The sequence below is a fragment of the Balaenoptera acutorostrata genome, chromosome 3 (assembly GCF_949987535.1).
Source record: "Balaenoptera acutorostrata chromosome 3, mBalAcu1.1, whole genome shotgun sequence".
Taxonomy (NCBI): Eukaryota; Metazoa; Chordata; class Mammalia; order Artiodactyla; family Balaenopteridae; genus Balaenoptera; species Balaenoptera acutorostrata.
The window spans coordinates 19363210-19386233 of NC_080066.1; the positions used below are offsets into that span (position 1 = coordinate 19363210).

A 23024-nucleotide genomic window follows, 5' to 3' on the forward strand; every position below is an offset into this window, starting at 1 on the left:
ACCATAGGACTGCCAGGGAATTCCCAGGCGATGACTTTTTAGATACAACACCAAAGGCATAATCCATGAAAAGACAGAACTGATAAACTGGACCCATTAAAATTAAAATTTTCTGCACTGCAAAAGACACTGTCAAGAGAATGAAAAGACAAGACACAGACTGGGAGAAAATATTTGCAAAATAGGCCTGATATGGGACTTCCCTGGTGGCGCAGTGGTTAAGAATCTACCTGCCAATGCAGGGGACATGGGTTCAAGTCCTGGTCTGGGAAGATCCCACATGCCACAGAGCAACTAAGCCCACGAGCCGCAACTACTGAGCCCACACACCTAGAACCCATGCTCCACCACAAGAGAAGCCACCGCAATGAGAAGCCCTTGCACCGCAATTAAGAGTAGCCCTCACTCACCACAACTTCAGAAGCCTGCTCGCAGTAACGAAGACCCAACGCAGCCAAAAATAAATAAATAAATAATTTTAAAAAAAAACCTGGTAAAGAACTGTTATCCAAAACATACAAAGAACTCTTAATCGCAACAATAAGAAAACAAATAATCCAGTTTAAAAATGGACCAAAGACCTTACAGACATCTCATCAAAGAAGAGACACAGATAGCAAATAAGCATAGGAAAAGATACTCCACATCATGTCATCAGGGGAATGCAAATTAAAATGAATTATCACTACACACCTATTAGAATGGCCAAAATACAGAACAATGACAATACCAAATGCTGATAAAGATACGGAGCAACTAGAACTTTCATTCACTGATGATGGGAATGCAAAACTGTACAGTTTGGAGGTGAAAACTTACGCATACACAAAAACCTGTACACGAATGTTTATAGCAGTTTTTACTCATAATTGCCAAAACCTGGAAGCAACCAAGATGAACAGATAAATAAACTGTGATACATCCACACAATGGAATACTATTCAGAGTCAAAAATAAATGAGCTATCAAACCATGAAAGGACATGGAGAAACCTTAGATGAATATTACTAAGTGAAAGAAGCCAATCTGAAAAGGTTACATATTGTATGATTCCAACTATATGATCTTCTTTAAAAAGCAAAGCTTAGGGGACAGTAAAAAGATCACTGGTTGCCAAGAGTCAGGAAGGAGGGAGGGATGAATAAGTGAAGCACAGAGGATTTTTAGGTCAGTGAAACCACTGTGTACTGTAGGATAATGGTGGACACATGTCATTCTACATTTTTCAAAACCCAAAGAATGTACAACATCAAGAGTGAACCCTAAACTATGTAAACAAACTATAGATTCTGGGTGATAACGATGTATCAGTGTAGGTTAATCAGCTGTAACAAATGTACCATCCTGGTGGGGGATGTTGATAATGTGGGAGACTGTACATGTGTAGGGGCAGACAGTACATGGGAAGTCTCTGTGCCTTCCATTCAATTTTGCTGTGCATCTAAACCTGCTCTCAAAAAGTCAACTGGAAAAAAAAAAAAGAAAGAGAAAGAGAGAAAAAAACAAATCCATTCACCTCAGTATGTTAGCTCAAGCACAGTTTTAGTGCATCAACAGTATAGTTCAGGCTGTAGAACAGGGCTCAACAACTATGACCCTCAGGCCAAATACTGACCCCCATTTTTGCAAACAAAGTTTTATTAGAATACCTTCACACCTATTAATTCACATATCATCTATGGTTTTCTTACTACAATGGCAGAGTTGAGTAGTTCTGACAGACCACATGGCCTGCAATGCCTAAAATAATTATTATCTGGCTCTTTGTGAAAACATCTGCCCACTCCTGCTCTAGAACAGTGATTTCCAACCCTAGGTGGACATCAAAACCCCTGGTGAGCTTTTTAAAAAAATTCCAGAGCCCTGGACCCAACCTAACCCTCACCTCCCCCCTAAAAAGATTACAATTTCATTGGTCTAGGGTAGGGCCATTAGCTATTACTGTATCAATACAAAAATGTGTACAATAAAAAAGGAAAATATACAAGATAAAAATCAGGTTATCCAATAATATAAAAGATAAAGGCAGGACGTTAATACACAGACCACAGAGACCACAGAGTACTACATAATAAATCAGAGCCATAAGTTTGGCTCTGATCTCCACGAATCCACAAAGATAAAGAAACAAGATCATGGGACTTCCCTGGTGGCGCAGAGGTTAAGAATCTGCCTGCCAATGCAGGGGACACGGGTTTGAGCCCTGGTCCGGGAAGATCCCACATGCCACGGAGCAACTAAGCCCGCGCGCCACGACTACTGAGCCTGTGCTCTAGAGCCCATGAACCACAACTACTGAGCCCGCTCGCCTAGAGCCCGTGATCCGCAACAAGAGAAGCCACTGCAATGAGAAGCCCGCGCACTGCGACGAAGAGTAGCCCCCGCTCGCCGCAACTAGAGAAAGCCTGCGAGCAGCAACAAAGACCCAACACAGCCAAAAATAAATAATAAATTAATTAATTTTTTTAAAAAAAGGAAACAAGATCATTACATGACTTACAGTATCCATGAGGTCAAAACATCTTGGTGGAAGGTAAACTTTTTTTCAAAGACTTGTGCCTGACTATGAAAGGAATGTTTTATTACAGTTCTTCTCAGCGACATAAATATGTCATTTATTCCTCTCACCTTACACCACCTTACCTCTTCACTCAAAAACGAAACAAAAACCCTGAGAGTGGCAGGGTTTTCATATAGACAGTACCATGCTACCTGCCTGCCTTTCTTTTCTCTCTCTCTCTCTCTCCCTCTCTCTCTCTCTCTCTCTTTTTTTTGGGGGGGGGGCGGAGGGAGGCAGGGGGAGTAGGGGGAATAAGGATGAGTGTAAGAAATGCACAACTGAACTGGAGATAAGTGGCTCTATATTCCACAAGATATTATTAAACGCTAATAATAAATCCAGTAACGCAAGCAGTCCCCAAGTTATTATACTTAGTTGATACAAAAGGGATTTATTCAGACCTATAATTCATTTCTCCTGCATTTACCCACTTACTGAATGGCTTCTGTTGATTATGCCAAATGAGTCCAGATGAAAGAACACAATATATATCAGGGCACAGCAGAAAAAAAGCACAGTGTCATCTTACCAGTGTTAAATTTAAAATGTGGTTTCTCTGTTTTCAAACGTGGGAAACACTACACTGGTTTTCTACAGTTTAACGCCAGCAGTTTGGGTATATTTTTGACTGAGACCTCATCTCCTCCACTACCCTCCCTTGCATCTGACACTATCAAAAACGAATTACTTGTAGCTCTTTCAAACTTGCCGTGGTACACATGATTTTCCTACTACCTAGATCCCTTGCCTCCCAACCTCCCCTTCCGCTTAACTCATGACTCAGAAAAACTCACTCCATGAGAAATTTAAATTTCCCTGAAACCCCGAAACATTGCACTGTTCCTTAAAATTCTCTCTGAAAGTTCCTTTTTAAAAGGGACAGTTCTCAATCCACATATAAGTCACACATATTTTGAAGGTACTTATAAAAAGATTCTAAGTGTCTAAAAATCCAGCAATCTATTATACAGAAGATTGTAACAGAACATCAAAATTAATGTTAGAAGGAGGAACTTGCCCCTCAGCCTCATGACACAATAGTACACAGCCAGAGAGACCTTAGAGTACCTTTCCTCTCTCCTCCCGCTCCCCACTTCTGCCCACACTGCCAGCTAACAGTCAAGCCTTATTCCTATTTTTCAACCCACTGCTCTGCCAATCAATTCAATTGTGGAGGAGTAAAAGCTGGAGTGTGCCGGAACCAACTGTGTACTAACGGCTGAAAAAGAGAAGATCTATAGATTCACTTCTGTGACTGCAAATTACCTTCTGTGGGCATATTGGCTTTATGCTGGAGGAGAACGGCTCCAGGTAAAATAAGTCATCTTTGAGTTCTCCCTTTCCCTATCCACCATATCTCCTTCACCGAGCTTCCTGATTCTTCTTCTTGCACCTATTCCTTCCTTTTTCATCTTAACTGCACCTATCTCAATTCAAGAACAGATATAACAGTCCTCTAACTTGTCACTCTGCATCCAGTCTGCCCCTTCACAAATCCATCCTGCACCAATGCCAGACGAATCTTCCTCATCCTCTGTGCAAAAAGTGGAAGGATACAAAACAACTTGACGGTGGTTTGGGGGAGGGGATGAACAGGCATACGGGGAGAAGAAGGAAGGGAAATTCTAGGTTTTGCTTTTAATACAACTGAATTATTTGAATCTTTTATGGGAATCTATTAATTACCTAGATGCTCTTTTAGAAAAAAAATGCTGCTTGACATTTTTTCTTTCTATAAGCAAAATTCTAACTGCGGGCTTCCCTGGTGGCGCAGTGGCTGAGAATCTGCCTGCCAATGCAGGGGACACAGGTTCGAGCCCTGGTCTGGGAGGATTCCGCATGCCGCGGAGCGACTAGGCCCGTGAGCCACAACTACTGAGCCTGCGCGTCTGGAGCCTGTGCTCCGCAACAAGAGAGGCCGCGACAGTGAGAGGCCCGCGCACCGCGATGAAGAGTGGCCCCCGCTTGCCGCAACTAGAGAAAACCCTTGCACAGAAACGAAGACCCAACACAGCCAAAAATAAATAATAAATTTAAAAACAAAAACAAAAAAAAACGTGGTGACTATAGTTGATAACATTGTATTGTATGATTGAAATTTGTTGAGTGTAGAATTTAAAAAAAAAATTCTAACTGCCAAAACTAAAATTAAAAACCTTTCAAAAGTTACAATTATTTTCTTCTATACAGAACGTTCCCTCATTTAAATGTAAGTACTACAGATCAATTTTCTCTTCCTTAAATTTAAGGCTTTATAATCTTCTATCATTCAACGATTTTTACATAACTATACTACATATAACATAGACATCACGACACCTAGAGTCTTTCATAGAGTAGGCAATTAATATCAAGCAACTGTTTGTTGAATTACTTTTAACACATCTTTACAGCCTCAAACACTCTTCTTTCTAGAAAAGAAAAGTAAGTAGTCACAGTCCATCACAATGATTCCAGGCAGTAGAGAGTTTAGATAATTCACGATCACTCGCTACCATCACCTCAAGACCAGCCTCCCCCCATCTCCTCTTGAGCTCCTTCCAATCCATACATACTCCAGCCTCCTTCCAATCTGTTCTCCACAAGTAATCTTTAAAAAGTAAAAATGATGATGTCATCCCATTGCTTAAAATTTTCAACGTCTTCTCATCAGCCTCAGAAAAAAGACCAACATCCTTAACATAGCCTATAAAAAACTTATTTGATCTGGTCCCTACCTAAGTCCCCACAGATCACTTTCCCCTCTTCGCTCACTATACTCTAGAGCACACAGGTTTATAACTTGTTCAAAATCATTCTACTCGTAGAGAACGGACGTATGGACACAGGGAGGAAGGGAAGGCTGGGACGAACTGAAAGAGTAGCACTGACATATATACACTACCATATGTAAAATAAACAGCTAGTGGGAAGCTGCTGTATAGCACAGGGAGATCAGCTCAGTGCTTTGTGATGCCCTAGAGGGGTGGGATGCGGAGGGTGGGAGGGAGGCTCAAGAGGGAGGAGATATATGTATACATATAGCTGATTCACTTTGCTGTACAGTGGAAACTAACACAAGATTGTAAAGTAATTATAATCCAATAAAGATGTAAAAAAATAATAATAATAATTCTGCTTTCCCTCACCTTTGGGCCTGTACACATAATGTTCCTGTTCCCTCTGGTAAGGATATTGTTGTTCCTTCCCTCAAAATTTCTTGGTTAACTATATTAAATTTGGTTAATTATATTCACCCTTCAGATCTCAATCCCAGCATTACTTCTTTGATATGCCAGGCTGGGTGGGAGCACCTGACATACACTCTCACGTCGACATGTGCTTCCCTAGATAAAATTTATTACAGGATGTGGTTTATTTGATTAGCGAGGGAAGCAGAGATTATATCTTAAGGGCAACCATTATATCTGATTCGCAAAATGTACTTAGGCACATGATAGTCAAAAACTGCTAAGTAACTGAATAAGTGACAAACTAATATATTCTGTCATACAGTGAGGTATGCTACATATAATTACACATATTTCACTTTATTGGGCATTCCTATGGTTCCAACTTGGGAACCCATAAAAATTTGCCAGTTTTCTTTAGGATCTTTATGGCATTCTCTGATTATTCTGAAAGAATGGGAGTATCACCAGTTTGTCACCCCACTATTCATAATAAAGTCTAAATATGATTGATTATTAATTTTAATGAAATGTGGAGATGAAAAAGAAAAAAAGATTTCTCAACCTTTTTAACAGGGAAATGGTTTAAAAGAGAAATGGATTAATCCAAAGCTTTTTTCATGAAAAGCATAAAAATAAATAACAGAAGAGGGAAAATGTCAGAGAAACAGCTGAAACAAAAAAACATATTCTCCATTTTTTTGTCTTTTTCTACTACTTTAGTTGGGTCATTTTTATTTTTTTTAAGACGTAAATACTTTAGTACAGAAAAGGAAGATATGTACCATAGGTAATAACAACAGATTTCTTCAAATCTAATTTGGAACATACTCAAATTAGAAATAAATTAAATGATTATGATAAACATTTTAAAATCAGTGTTTCATACTGCTTCATAAAAATCGTATAATTTCAACAACTTCCTGGGCTTCCCTGGTGGCACAGTGGTTGAGAATCTGCTTGCCAATGAGCGGCACATGGGTTCGAGCCCTGGTCCAGGAAGATCCCACATGCCACGGAGCAACAAAGCCCGTGCGCCACAACTACTGAAGCCTGCGCGCCTAGAGCCCGTGCTCCGCAACAGGAGAAGCCACCGCAATGAGAAGCCCGCGCACCGCAATGAAGAGTAGCCCCAGCTCGCCGCCAACTAGAGAAAGCCCACACATAGCAACGAAGACTCAACGCAGCCAAAAATAAAATAAATAAATAAAATAATTTAAAAAAAAAACCCAACTTCCTATTAATCAAATAAATTTATTCAAACAAATTACCAAACTTTTGCATGGGTAAAATTTGGAGAAAACAGATATATGAAACTAAAACTATTTCAAAATTAGTGCTGAAAGGTGAAATATACAGAGCAATAATAAGACCCAGAATATAAGAAACTATCCAAAATGATTAACATAGTATATGCTGTACTAAGAGAATTCCTACACAGGGAACTTTAAATTTTTTATGAGGTATTTACACAAGCTTTTAGTCAGAGATGTGCACTACAGATAGTGCTATACAATGATATTTAAAATTCACAGTCCCACTATTACCATAAATGGAAGACATTAAGTCTACTAAACCAATCATCTATATCAAAGTTTCTCCAAGTGTGGTCTGCGGACTACTGAGGATCTCTCACACTCTTTCTGGAGGTTCACAAGGTCAAAACTATTTTCATAATAATACTAATGCTATTTGCCTTCTCTTCTGGCAAGATGCCTTTTAACATTCTGTGTAACAAAATGAAAAGTATATATAAAGTAATTCTGCTGCATTCTAAGTACAATAGGAAAAAGCACTTGTGCAATTTATTTGCAAGCTGAATAAGCCATTTTTCCATGGAACTTCAAAAAACAACTGACAAACTATGGTTAATCAGATTGGATATTTGGCAGACATTTTCCTAAAAATGAACGAAGTGAGCCTATCATTTCAAGGAAAATAACTGGCAATGTTTGTTGCCAACAGTAAAATTCAAGCTTTCAAGTAAAAAACAGAATTTTGGAAACCTTTCATCCACCAACGTGAGCTTGGAAGCTTTCCAATACTTAAAGACTCATAAGATCTGTAGTGATATTAATGAATGTGATTTTTTTTTCATATCATATAATGAAATGTGTCAACATTCAGAAGGATCCTCATAACTAAGTGAACAAATACTTTCCGTCCAAATGACCCATGCAATGATTTTTTTTTATCTTTTTTTTTTAATTTTTTATTATTATTATTATTTATTTTATTTTATTTATTTATGGCTGTGTTGGGTCTTCATTTCTGTGCGAGGGCTTTCTCTAGTTGTGGCAAGCGGGGACCACTCTTCATCGCCGTGTGCGGGTCCCTCACTATCGCGGCCTCTCGTTGCGGAGCACAGGCTCCAGACGCACAGGCTCAGCAATTGTGGCTCACGGGCCCAGTTGCTCCGTGGCATGTGGGATCTTCCCAGACCAGGGCTCGAACCCGTGTCCCCTGCATTGGCAGGCAGACTCTCAACCACTGCGCCACCAGGGAAGCCCCATGCAATGATTTTTAACGTACTGGAGTATAAAATGTTCATTGATATGGTTTCAGAGTCCACACAGCAACCAACCTTTAAGAACTACTATCTGCCAAGTTTTGATACAATATCAAAGAAAATTATCCATAATGCTATGCACAGGCTATTAAAATACTCCTTCCTTTCCAACTACATAACTGTATGAAGCCAGATTTTCTCACATAGTTCAACCAAAATAAAATATCACAACAGGTTGAATGCAGAAGTAGATATGAGAATTTAACTGTCTTCTAGCCAGTCACTAAAGAGATATGCAGTAATATAAAACAATGCCACTCTTCTCATTAAACTTTTTTTGTTTTGGAAACCTATGGATATTTTTCAAAAAATTATTATTTACATTATTTATGTTAAAACCCATTACATGTTATTTTAAATGAATTAATAAATGTTTTAAACTTCTCCATTTTAATTTTTGATACAATAAATATTGATAGTTATAACCACCTAAAGGAAGGTTCTCTGGGATTCCTGACATTTTTTGAGCGTATGAAGGAGTCCTGAGACCGTAAGTTTCAGTACTGTTGATCTATACTGTTAAGGAATAAAGACAAAGATGTTCTAATTTAACACAATCTCACTTATATTTTCTCTCTTCAGCAAGACTGAAAAAGTGATTTTAATAAAAAGATTTTAAGAATGTTTAAGAGGAATCACAGTTCATAACAATCTGAATTAAACCACTTCCTGAACAACCTATTTATTCAGTATCTTGACACCTTAATTATGACAAAGTAAACATTTAAACATAACATTTGCTAACAACAAAATAGAAGGAATAAGTGTAAGTAAATCGGCAATTTTTTTTAGAGGAAACTGAAGAACTAACTCAGAAACTAATGAAAAACATCAGAATTATAGGGCTAAAAGTTAGAGACAAACTCTACTAAAAACCATCAGAATTGTAACTTTAGACATAATCTAGCTCAAACTCGCCCTTTTTTAGAAGATACAATAAAAGAGTTAAAGGCTGGTTAAAATACAACTAATTCGTGATAGAATGAGGACCAGAACTAAGCTTCCAGACTCCTTGAACAGTTCATGTAAACTTTTGAGAGCTTATGTGCCAGGCACTGGAGACATGGGAATAAACAAGACAAACGTGGTAAACCTGCTTTCTTGTAGATCAGCATCAAGTGTCAAACATATGTAATGAGCACCACAGAGGAAACATATAGGATTCTATGCGAGCATTTAACAGGGTATAAATTGACCTGGTGGGACAGGGAAGAGGTGTTTAAGAAAGAAACCCTATTGCTATCATCCACCAACACCCTCATCACTCCCCTCCTTCGCTAAGGACCCACTAATTCTTCACTATTCCTATCATATTCTTAGTGATGTCAACATTCACTCAGATAATCCACCCAAAACTCTTGCCTCTCAGTCATTTGACTTCCTGAACTAAAACAATTTTTTCTTCATCACTGTCAAAACCTCCCATGGTCATCAATAGTAATTACACCATTTCCAAAAATCTAGATTTTAAAAATCCCACATTCTAAACACCCAACTTCTCTCTCTGCAGTTTACTCTAGTACCTCGATTCCAACTATCCTTACATTTCACGGGACTTCCCACGCATTAATCGTCCCAGTTTTTCACTGTCTATGTCGCAAGTAAGATGTGCTGCGAGTATAAAACACACATCAGGGCTTCCCTGGTGGCGCAGAGGTTGAGAGTCTGACTGCCAATGCAGGGGACACGGGTTCGAGCCCTGGTCTGGGAAGATCCCACGTGCCGCGGAGCGACTGGGCCCGTGAGCCACAATTACTGAGCCTGCGCGTCTGGAGCCCGTGCTCCGCAACAAGAGAGGCCACGATGGTGAGAGGCCCACGCACCGCAATGAAGAGTGGTCCCCACTTGCCGCAACTAGAGAAAGCCCTCGCACAGAAACGAAGACTCAACACAGTCATAAATAAATAAATAAAAAAGAACGTGAATTTCTTTAAAAAAAAAACACACATCAGATTCCAAAGATTTAGTACTTTAAAAAGAATGTAAAATATCTCATTAACAAACTATTTTTTAATATAAATTTATTTTTAATTTTGGCTGTGTTGGGTCTTCATTGCTGTGTGTGGGCTTTCTCTAGTTGCGGCAAGCGAGGGCTACTCTTCAATGCGGTGCTCAGGCTTCTCATTGCAGTGGCTTTTCTTGTTGCAGAGCACGGGCTCTAGGTGCGCGGGCTTCAGTAGTTGTGGCATGCGGGCTCTAGAGCGCAGGCTCAGTAGTTGTGGCGCACGGGCTTAGTTGCTCCGTGGCATGTGGGATCTTCCCGGACCAGGACTCGAACCTGTGTCCCCTGCATTGGCAGGCAGATTCTTAACCACTGTGCCACCAGGGAAGTCCCTAACAAACTTTTTATGTTGATTACTTATTGAAATAATTATATTTTGGATGCACTAGTTTAAATAAAATGTTATTAAAATTAATTTCAACCTATTTCTTCATACTTTTTAAATGTGGTTATTAGAAAAATTTTAAATTAGATATGTGGCTCACGTTATATTTCTATGAGACAGTGCTAATGTATTCTGTGATGACTCCTAAACGTGGATCTCTAACTCTGACTCCTCCCTAAATTCCAGAAAGACCATCTGGCCTATCTATTTCATTGTCTAATATAATGCAGACTTAACACACATCCACAGCAGTACTCTTGGTATCCTCCCGTCCATGTGCTACCATCCACTGACATAGTTAGGAAAACAATTTAAACTAGGAGTCATCCTTAAGAGTCCTCTTTCCCTCACATCCCACATCCAATCCGCCAGTAAGTCTTGTTCAGCTCTGCCTTAAAAATATCCAACCTTTCCCCTCAATTCCTCACCCCACCACTTAAAGTACAGGCAATTCTCATTTCCTGCTTAGACTAGTACAATCCCCTCCCTCCTGGTAATTCTGCTCTTGCCTTGCCTTCAATATGTTTTCCACTCAGTAGCCTGAATGATTCTTTCAAAAAGTAAATCAAGGGACTTCCCTGGTGGCGCAGTGGTTAAGAATCTGCCTGCCAATGCAGGGGACAGGGGTTCGAGCCCTGGTCCGGGAAGATCCCACATGCCGCGGAGCAACTAAGCCCGTGCGCCACAACTACTGAGCCTGCGTTCTAGAGCCCGCAAGTCACAACTACTGAGCCCGCGTGCCACAACTACTGAAGCCTGTGCACCTAGAGCCCGTGCTCCACAAGAGAAGCCACCACAATGAGAAGCCTGCGCACCCCAAAGAAGAGTAGCCACCGCTCTCCACAACTAGAGAAAAGCCAGCGCACAGCAAAGAAAACCCAATGCAGCCAAAAAATAAATAAATTAATTTAATTAAATTAAATGACATGGAAAAAGATAGTGGGATTGCTGGGCTATACTGAGGGCTCACTTTTGAGTGGTAACCATGATTTTTAAATGGCACTAATCAACCCTTTCCACTACACTGCCTTCTTAAAGTGTTTGTTATAAGTCTTAGGTTGCCAATATTTGAACTAAGAAGTATCTTTTTCCATATGCTGCATTACATACCTTTCTGGTGTTTAAGTAGAGGGCATTAATTCCCCATGGCCCAAATAAAAAGGGTGCTCACAAAGTACCACACTTGCCTTTCAAGAAAATGGAAAATAAAATTTACCAAACCCAGGGGCTTCCCTGGTGGCGCAGTGGTTGAGAGTCTGCCTGCTAATGCAGGGGACACGGGTTCAAGCCCTGGTCTGGGAAGATCCCACGTGCCGCGGAGCAGCTAGGCCCGTGAGCCACAGCTGCTGAGCCTGCGCGTCTGGAGCCTGTGCTCCGCAACAAGAGAGGCCGCGATGGTGAAGAGGCCCGCGCACCGCGATGAAGAGTGGCCCCCGCTTGCTGCAACTATAGAGGGCCCTCGCGCAGAAACAAAGACCCAACATAGCCAAAAATAAATTAACTAATTAATTAATTAATTAAAAAAAAAAATTTACCAAACCCAATTTTATCACAGCATGTAGAAATTACTAACAGTAATCAAACATAAAGTCAGGAAACAAACTAAAGGTAAATTAAAGTTTTCCAATAATACAGTTTTTCATTAACGTTAGTATTTTTGTTTCCTTTAAGTTTCAAGGAGATAAATAATAAAATTTTGCTCCAATCAAAAGCAGCTGAGAATATCCAACTGCACATCTTATGTACTATGCTTCATTTAAGCTCTGAATAAGAATATAATTCACATCTGACTTAATAATTAGATAATCTCACAGAAGTGTTAGAATTTTTTAATTTTAAAATATACTATGACTGAAATACTTTCTGCCTTATTATCAGCAATATGAGTTTACCAATTGTACAATATAAAGTTTAGATATATTCGTTAAAAGCTGTATATGTGCGTGATACTACAAGGGACTTGTCCTGTCTAAGCTATATATATTTCTAAAAAGTTTAAAATTCGTGCAATTACCATATTTGATATTACTTTGGTAATCAGGGGGAAAATTAACTTTACATATAAAGTGGAAAATTAGGCTCCAAGCCTTAATTCACACTGAAGTTCTGAGTGTATGTTCATGCCTGGAATTCCTTCTTAACACTGCAGTACAATGATAGAAATTCAAAATTATCTACGTGCAAAATTAGGTAATTATGTATTTCACAACAAAATACCACTATGAAGGACTCCTAGGTGTATATATGGAAAAGAACTGACAACAGGCACTCAAATGCTGTACATGAATATTCGTAGCAGTACTATTCACAATAGCCAAAAGGTAGAAACAACCCAAATGTCCATCAAAGGATGAATGAATAAACAAAATGTGGTATAATATACATACACTAGAATATTACTAAGCCATAAAGAGGAATATAGTACTAATACATGCTACCAAGTGAATGAATCTTGGAAAACATTACGCTTTATATAAGTGAAAGAGACACAAAAGGCCACATATTGTATAATTCCATTCATATGAAATATATAGAATAGGTAAATTCATAGAAACAAGGCAAATTGATGGATGCCAGGTGCCGGGGGGTTGGGATGGGGACAAACTACTTAACAGGTATGGGCTTTCCCGAGGAGTGATGAAAACGTTTTAGAATACATCGAGGCGGTGGTTGCAGAACACTGTGAATGCACTAAATACCACTGAACTGTACGCTTTAAAATGGTTGGTTTTATATTATATGACTTACAGCTCAATTTTTAAAATTCCATTATGAAGCATATAATATAGCTATATTCTAATCAACCTATGGCAGGAATTACTAACAAAATTGTAAACTTAAAATACATTAACTATTTTAAAGCTCTCTACTCCTTATTGTCATAAATAAATCATAATAACATTCATTATCTTTTCCCCCACATATAGAAATTGTGCAATGGATTTAAATAAGCCTTTTATCTTTTAGAGATACGTACTAAAATATTTATGGATGAAATGATACATCAAAGATGGACTTTACAATAATGACAGACAGACAGGAGAGGATTACAGATGAAAGGAGACTGGCCATGAGTTGGTAATTGTTAAAGCTGGATGTTGAACACGTCGGGGTTCATTATGCCATTCTCTCCACATCTGAGTATATGAGTTTTTAATTACTGTGTTAAAAATTAGTAAAATAAGACTTTAAATGGTTTCCTTATACTTTAAGCTATACCTGAGATGGTACTACCAATATTCTTTAGTTGATATAAATCACAATTCCACAAACATTTGCTGAACTTGCTAAGCACAGATGCATATCAAAATTAGAATCATTTGATAACAAATAAACATTATCTTCCTTAGGATGTTTTGTTTTGCTTCCAGATTTTTTTCACAAATACTAGTTCACTACCAATTATTTCTCAGAAAATTTCATTTTGTAAATGAAGAAAATTAGTAAATTAGTTAAGTGTACCTATTTGGGTTGACACAGAGTGGTAATACTAAAAAACTTCAAGTCTCCTTTCTATGGAATTAATGTTTACAGTTAAAATCATCAGGTTAGCTATTTCCTTTAAAAACAAAATCCAGTAATTGCCATTTTCCAAAATCAAATAATTGCCATTTTCTCAATACCATACTTTTAAAAAAAATCCCTTATTTTTTAGGATGGTGTCTTATTAAATAAATATTAAGGTCTAAATAGTTTGTAGCCCCAGGGTTTGACTATTATTCTTCAAAAGTCAAACCATAACTTCAGTAAAAATTACAATCAACACAAAAAGACATTAGAAAAAATATATAGCTCCCCCCAAATTCAAACTTTTTAAATGCTCCAAAATTAGCTTTCAACTATCACTTTTACCTTACTTTTCTTACCAACACTATTTTCATGGAATTACATCTACACAATCTCCTCTAATGTCTGACTCAAACTCTTGTCCCAATATTAGCACTCTTCTTCTCCGGCTAATACATTCTTGCCTATTAACTCACAAATTTCTAATTCCTAGGACATAATTTAACCGAAGATACAGTTATTCTAAATGGCCACAGAAGAACTTCCCTGGCTGTCCAGTGGTTAAGACTCCGAGCTTCCACTGCAGGGGGGAATCCCTGGTCAGGGAACTAAGATTCCCACATGCCTCGCAGCACGGCCAATAAATAAATAAATGGTCATAGATCAGAATCCAAATTGCCCAAATACCTCTTTTCTACCTCAAGGAGTATTAGCATTCTTCAGCTATCAGAACCAACTGGAGAAAGCAGAAGCACATAAGAGGAATTAGAAAAGTGTTCTTATCCTAAGGGATTATTTCAACAATTTTCTTAAAAAAGTCCTCTTCTAAAGATACAAACATACTAAAACTGAGGATCTAAACACACCAGAACTAGATCACAGTACCACAGGTAAAGTTCTTATTATATTATAGTTACAAAAGGAAAAAAAGAGAGATGAATGGACTTTCATTAAGACCTAATATGCAAGGTCAGATTCTACCTGCTTGACAGCAGCATTAATGTTTAATTAATGTTATGACATGATATTGGTCAATCTAACAATTAACTGAGGATTTTCCATAAAATTATCTAAAATCCCATTTTGTTTATTGAGATATGATTGACATATAACACCATATTAGTTTCAGGTGTACAATATAATGATTCACTATTTGTATATACAGCAAAATGGTCACCACAATAAGTCCAGTTAACATTCATCACCACACAAATTAAAAAAATTTTTTTCTTTTTCTTTCTTGTGGTGAGAACTTTTTAGATCTACTCTAGTAGCAATTATACAATATAGTATTATTAACTAGAGTTACCATGTTGTACATTACTAAAACCCTGTTTAATTCATTTAGATTTCCAACCTATATCTCTAATTTTGCTGGCCACTGTTTTACTCAAACTTCCAAGTGCAAGTAAGATTTCTACCATTTCCAATCTGTCCTAATCTCCGCAAGCACTTTTACATCTTTACCTGAACATAGTTTGTGTGGAAATCAGAACTACCCAAAATATTTCAAGACGTTTTTTGTTTTGCTAACTTCTACTAATTCTTCTACAAATTTCCTTATCACAATTGCAAAGTTGATTCAGAACAGAAAAAAAAAAATGGCAAAGATGCACAAGAGAAGAAGAGGATCCACTGAGCTCAGTGAAAAACTAGCCTATGATTCCTATAATTCAATACTTCAAGTGGGGCTTCCCTGGTGGCGCAGTGGTTGAGAATCTGCCTGCTAATGCAGGGGACACGGGTTTGAGCCCTGGTCTGGGAAGATCCCACATGCTGCGGAGCAACTAGGCCTGTGAGCCACAACTACTGAGCCTGCGCGTCTGGAGCCTGTGCTCCGCAACAAGAGAGGCCGCGATAGTGAGAGGCCCACGCACTGCGATGAAGAGTGACCCCCGCTTGCCACAACTAGAGAAAGCCCTCGTACAGGAATGAAGACCCAACACAGCAAAAATAAATTAATTAATTAATTAAAAAAAAATACTTCAAGTGCCAAACCTACCATCTTTTGTGATCGGGCAAGTCCCCAAATTACAAACATACCTGTTCTTATATTACAACTTGGAACTCAGAGGAAACAATAGTAAAATAGTTGTTAGGTTCCCAGACATGACCCACAAGAGTCTATTCCATGACATTTCTGAACTAGTCTGAGTTCTAGACTCATTCACATCTGGAGACAGTGTGATATGGAAAGAGCATAGCCTTTGGAGCCTGTCAAGAGTTAGGGAGAAATCCTGACTGCCAATTCCTAACTGTATGATCAAACAAAAATTCATTTAACTTTTCCGAGTGCCAATTTCCTCATCTGGAAGAGAATACTGCCTATCACAGAGTTTTTGTAAGGATTAAAGGTAATACAAATCAACCAGCACAGACTGTGAAAGAGTAGGTACTCAATAAGTAGAAACAAGTTACTCTTCCCTTTTCTATTACCCTCTTCATACATTCTTTTTATCCACTTAGGATACAGAATCAGAAAATCTGGGTTTGATTCTAGGCACCATCTCATACAAGATATGGGACTTTAGGCTAGGTATTCAATGTCTCTGAACCTCAGATTGCTCATTTGTTTAAGAAAAAAAAGAAAGGAAAAATAGATCATAATTATTGTAATAATTAAGTGACATTAGTTTATAAACTGGAATAAACTGTACAGTATCAAAAATGTCAGCTTTTACCTACTCTAAAGCGCTCCCCCTCAAAAAATTATCTGCCTTCCAAGACCACATGGGTATAATGAGCAAATGAATATAAACTGATGTCATGGGTGGAGGAAATCAAGCTAAATTAAGTAGCTCACTGATGACATCCCCTTCATCTTCCCAGACTTTAGGATATACTTGTTAACCCAAAGAAGCCCCTGTTGGCGGAATTCCGGGGAAAAAATTAAATTAAAAAGTTAAGCTGTAAGGAAGACTTTTCTGTCCTTACCCAACCTATGCTGAGAAACCTTTCGTAAGCAGTTTCTACTCCTTTTCACTTAGATCTCCTTCCTATTCCTCAAAATAATCCCCATGACAAAGGCGGTATGGACCCTAAAGTAAGAGCAAAGAGAACTGGCCAGATGAACAAACAACTCTTCAAGTTGAAGAGTGACTGTCCTTGACACAATCCACCAGAAAATTCAAACTAAAGGTGGGAAAAGGCAAAGATTTTTCTTTATGTCTACATAAATGTTTATATAAAGTACACGCTCTATTTTGAATATTATTTTCCCGTAAGAATTTCAAAAACCCTGTCCTTTTTAAGATAGTGGACTCTTCTGAGAAGTTTTGCTATTAATAATACAATTTAATAATTAAAGTCAACAAGACCAAAAGAGCTAATAAAGTGCTCAAGGACTCAGTTGCACTACAGCCAAAAGAACTTGCCAGCTAAACACCTTACCTGAACTGTACTTCCAAACTGTAGGAAAACAACAAAATGAAAAGTAAATTCTCAGGATAAAAATCACTCAGGCAATAATTTAACTCACCTTGGGTATAAAAAAATTCTCAAAACACAAGTGACCATATACCTTACCCAAGAGAAGGTATGTTTACATAGGATGTTAGACCTTATCCAATCGGTCACAGAAGGGATACAGAGAGATCTCAAAAGACATCTAAATGGATATTTCTAGTACTATTTGTTCCCTCTTCACAGCACCACAGCACATCACAAAATCAGCTACCACCACATCAACTTCCACCAAGTGCTCATCATCTTCTGAGCCTGTCAGAGCCTGACCCTGTCTGAGCCTCTTGGGAAGGGAGCTAGTGGCCAGCTTCATGCAGCCCAAAGTTTAAAAGCTATTACAGTGCTGTGTGTGAATTTCATTCTTCCTCCCCCACCCCCCAGTATTTCTAAATATCTCACTGGTGTCAAGTTTAGGACCACCAAAAAAACTTCGGGCCAGTGACAGTGGATCTTGGCATCATGGTACTAACATGCTTAAAAGACTACATGAGAAATAACATGATTTATTTAATTAAGGATATAATGAAATTTTAAAGTGCTTCAAAATTACGGTGGCAAGAGGGGAAAAGAAAAGGGTCAGGGGAAAAAAAAAACTTACAGCACACAACTACCTGAAAAAGAAATAGCCAACAGACAGGTTAAAACACGTTTGCATTGGCCAACACGTAGCAGTTACCACACCATATATTTGTCAAATTTCCCAACATGCAAAACGAAAAGAAGCCACCCCTTTATGAAGTGCCTATCTGCTGACTTCTACAAAGAAATGACTTTTCTAGAAAGGGGGCAATTTAACTTCCTGTGCTCTCCCTCTGATTTTCAAAATCTTTAAAACCTTCAGCAAACTGAGATTCACTTCAATTTTAAGGTTCTTCGTGTGAAGTTGAATAAAATGTGTTTATTTTTAATATCGATAAACTACAGAAAACTTTTCTGCTTGAAAACTATATCCACATTTCTACTAGATTTTAGAATATTTTTTTAAAAGCTAAATATAAAGTTTGCAAAAACAAGTAATACAGTAGATGCGGCAGGCATTCAACAAGTTTATCAGTGGAATTCCTAAAGTAAAAGCTTGAAAAAATTTGTGAGATGAATTCCTAGTAGTGCTACTGAAGATACAATGTTACTAATATGGAAATTGAGAAACATTCAAAATATTCTGAAAACAGTATCTCCTTCTAAAAATAGAGGAAAAGCATCTGCCAACACAGAAACCACTGGTTCTTAAAAATGATAATCACGTGGGATGCATTTCTATAAATACTTTAGTTCTGAACTGCAATAACCCCAGCCTCTGAAAGCACGTTTTGGTCATGCCTTACCACTAACAAGCGAATTTTTGGTGACATTACATTGATATAAAGGACTCTGCTACTTTTATTTGCTTCTACTGCAAACTGTTAGTTTATGCAGTTAAAGATCTACAAACCTAACTACCACACAACATAATTCACTTTCAATCATTAAAATAAAAGCAAACAACCAACCATCTGCCATAGATAAAGTCCCAAGAATTTTCTAATAAATTTAGAATGATATATTTGACGTTCTGGTTCTAGTTCAGGGATTCATTCTCTACATGTACTTAGGCTGTAAAGAGAGAAACCTCAGGAAAAAAGCAACCGGCGATTACACCATTCTATTTTAAGTTAAGTTACTTAAGAAGCCAGCAGTTCAAGAACTTTTGGGGAAGAGAGAGTACTGAAGCCATTTTTCCAAGCAGTTAAGGATAATTTGTGCTTTATACTAACGACCGCCCTAACAACCTCTAGAATATATTACGGTGGGGGCGGAAGTGAAAATGATGAGACGAGGGTGGGGGGGGGGGGAGAAAACCCGACTTGAAAGCGGACAGGCAGGCAGACTTACAAACCTTCAATTAACGGAATTCGGAGATTTAACTTCTCTTCTACGCCCTCCCTCGCTCCCCACCCGCTTCCTCCTCTCCTCGGGGGAGGTCTGTGTGATGTGACTCACGACAAATTTTAAAAATAAATAAATAAATAAAAGACACACCCTCTGGGCTGAACTGACATACTCTCGCCCCCACCCACCCTCCCCCGACGCACCCCCCGCTTCTCCTCTCGCTCCTGCCGCTCCTCCCCGAGCCTCGTCCCGGCCCTCTGCTCTCCGCTCGCTCGCCCGGTCCGAGACCCTCGGCCGGCGGAGAGGCGGCAGGGCGGCGGCGGGGGGCTCCGGGACGGAAGGCCGGCGGGTGGAGGGCGGCCGGGGGGCAGCGCGGTTCGGGGGGCCGAGCCCGCGGGGAGGCGGACGGCAGGGGGGCGCCGGACCGCGGCGGCCGCGGCTCCGGGCTCCCTCGCCCATTTTCTCTCTCCGCTTCTATGGGTTTCAACCACCACGGCCACTTCCTGTATTGCAGCCCGGCCACCCGCTCTCTCCGCGACTGGGGCTGGGGTTGGGGCTGCCGCTGAGGTTAGGCAGTTCCCCACCCCGCCCAGTGGGCTGGTCACTCGGGCGGCCGGCGGCGGGTCCTCGGCCCGGCCGGCAGCGCCCGCCCGCGCGCCCGCGCTCCTCACCTGTATGTAGTTGTTTTCACAGTAGTCCGCCACCCGGGTCAGATTCTGATAACTCTCTATCAGCGCCCTCTTGCCAGACGGGATCTCCTCCTCTAGTAACATCTGCAGCTCTGCCATTTTCCACCCCTCTGCATCGCTTCCTCTCGCGTTAAAGAGACAGAGGCTGCAAGGTCCGCGGAGGTTCCGAGCACCTCACAGCCCGGATACAAACCGCCTGCCCGCCCTCCCGCCTGGTATTGTGGGACGGCACCTCCTCCTCGTCCTCCTCACGCTCTCCACCCGCCTCCACCCACTTCTCGCAGCCTCCCCAAGCTCGTTTTCTCGCGAGCCTTCCTAGCCTTCCCTCCCCCTTCCCGCAACCATGGGATTTCCCCCCCCTTTGGCATGGCCTTCTGGGAATTGTAGTCTCTCACTGGCTTGGCCGCCCATCGAAAGCGCATGCGTCCAGGGAACCTCAGAAAAAGACCCAGGAGGAGAGCAATTAAAGAACTTGGAAAGAGGGTGGTGGTTTAAATCCCGAGTTTCTTGACAGCTCCGGGAGATGGCGCCACAGGGTGATTCTAGAGAATGAAACCGGTTCCCCGAGAAGGCTGTGAAGCTTGGCAGAACTTGGTTAACTAGGAAACGCCCTTGAATCAGATACCCATCTGATAAGGATTTAAAAGGACTAGAGTATGGAAAACTCCAAATCTTTACTTCCTCTATCTTCTTAGAGATAACGCGACTCAGGCTTTACTTTCTAAACTTCCTCAATTCACTTAAAATTTGGGCAACACTTGATATTAACAGCTCTATACCAAGCAATGTACTCAACATTGGGGGTACAAGTTGAGTAAGGATACTCTGTACTTACAGACCCACGATTTAAAAACAAACACATATATATAATCTATAAAAAATATTTACTATGTTGTACACCTGAAACTGGAGTCCCCTTAAAACCATGGTCCCTTACTGAGTTTATGATTAATCTCTATCTAAAACTTTATTCATTTCTTTCTCCCCTCTGACCTCAATCCTGTGCTAACACTGTCAGATGACTATAGTTACTGCTGTCAGTAACGTCGTTAATGCACTAAAATCTCTGTTACAGGTATCATCATTAAGGTACAAACTCAGGATGTTTCTCCAGGGCAAGGTGAGCTCACAGACCGTGGACCATGGACCACCTGGCCAGAGAATCATAAACTGGAGACATTCTGACTCCCGAAACCACGATTAAGAAATGTCACAGGGCAACGATTAATCCCAGTTTCTTTGTTCCTCACCTTTAACACACCCGTAACTCAAAGACCAAGCTGGAGTGGGTCTGAGGCTTGTCTCTCACTCACTTGGCTTGGCGCCCTGCAATAAACCCTTACTCTGCTGCAAACTCCCGCTGTCAGAGTTTGGCTTTCTGAGCCATGAGCATACAAGCGCTTTGCTTGGTTACAAAACTAAGATAATACTGTAAATCAACTATACTTCCATTAATTTTTTTTTTAATTTTTAAAAATAAAAATTAAACCAAACAATTTTTAGTACTATCGCGTCCTAATCTCTTATTCTTTGACTCTTTGCGTGTATCTCCCTACATTTTTTTTTTCTCCCTACATTTTTGAAGTTTTGTGCAGGTTGTTTCTCTACATCGTGTAAAATCATTGTGCTTTTTAAAAAATCATCAACTGCTTTGGAATAGTCTAAAACACCCTATATTTCAAGCTTTTTATTTCAAGAGAAACATTAAATGCTTTTGATATAATGGACTATGAAAAGTATTGTCCAAAGGCCGAAAGGAAACTAATTTAAAGATCATTTAAAAGTCCATATTTTCATCTCTCCATGAAGTCATTTAGAATCACAATAACTATAAAAATAATAAGATGACAACCAAATGTTTAAAAATTGACCCATAAATAGGTATTTATTGGATACTGCCTTTACTAGGGGCCATATGATGTTCAGCCTCTACAAGGAAAAATTTATATCTTCTCCTACCTGAAAGAGATAACTACACCCAGTCACCAGATTCTTTTTTTTTTTTTTTTCGGCCGTGCAGCTTATGGGATGTTAGTTCCCTGACCAGGGGTTGAACCCTGGCCGCATTGGAAGCGCGGAGTCCTAACCATTGGACCACCAGGGAATTCCCCCAATCAAGGATTCTAAGGTCCATAAATCAATAAATGACATACTCTCCATAATAATCCAGAATAGATGTAATAGTCTTTCTTTAATACTTGTCATTAATCCAAACATCATTTAATACAAGTTATTGAAATTTGATGTATTCTTGAATCTGGTCTCTACACGAGCCAGATTTAACTATGGGAATCACTAAACTTATTTCCATATACTGATACATTTCAACAACATTGGGGAGTGATTAGGCAGGTGATGCTGCTTTACTCTTTTCAAAGTCCTATTAGATTTCTTTAATGCACACAACTCAGAGATAAATGACCTAAAGATTCTTTTCTATCTTTACCAAATAAGGAAATTTAAGCTTACACAGGTTAAGAGATTTAGCTAATAGCACTGAAAATAGTAGTCAAGCTCTCTGACTTCTAGAACAGAGGTCTTTCTACTATCCAGTTAAAACTTTCTCTTGAAATATTTATGGCTTATATAAAGTCCATTCAATGAAGTTATCCCTCATACCTTTAAGGTGATTGAGTTGAATATGCTATCCTTTGTATTTTTATTTAAAAAAACAACAACTAGTTTCCCTTATAATGATAGTCTGTAATAAGGCAATATTTCCTTTAAAACTAAATAGGATTTGTGGGGATAAAACCATAAAACACCAGCACCATACTGTAGCCATGGGCTTTCAATATTTTTTGACACAAT

The 23024-nt window shown here is 39.3% G+C and overlaps 1 protein-coding gene across 12 annotated transcripts in view; it reads right to left on the bottom strand.

Moving 5' to 3' along the window:
• ABI1 (abl interactor 1) overlaps nt 1–20460 on the bottom strand; it is a 96632-nt gene extending 76172 nt beyond the window's left edge. For 4 of the 12 annotated variants that reach the window (XM_007167379.3, XM_007167375.3, XM_007167376.3 and 1 more), the window contains exon 1: nt 20196–20456. In XM_007167379.3, coding sequence (XP_007167441.1) covers nt 20196–20312 — 117 coding nt within the window. In that variant the 5' untranslated portion in view covers nt 20313–20456. Of the gene's footprint in view, nt 1–20195 lie in introns of all 12 variants that reach the window. The other 8 variants (XM_057541924.1, XM_007167383.3, XM_007167377.3 and 5 more) reach the window with 5 other exon arrangements.
• Between the last annotated feature and the right edge of the window lie 2564 nt (nt 20461–23024).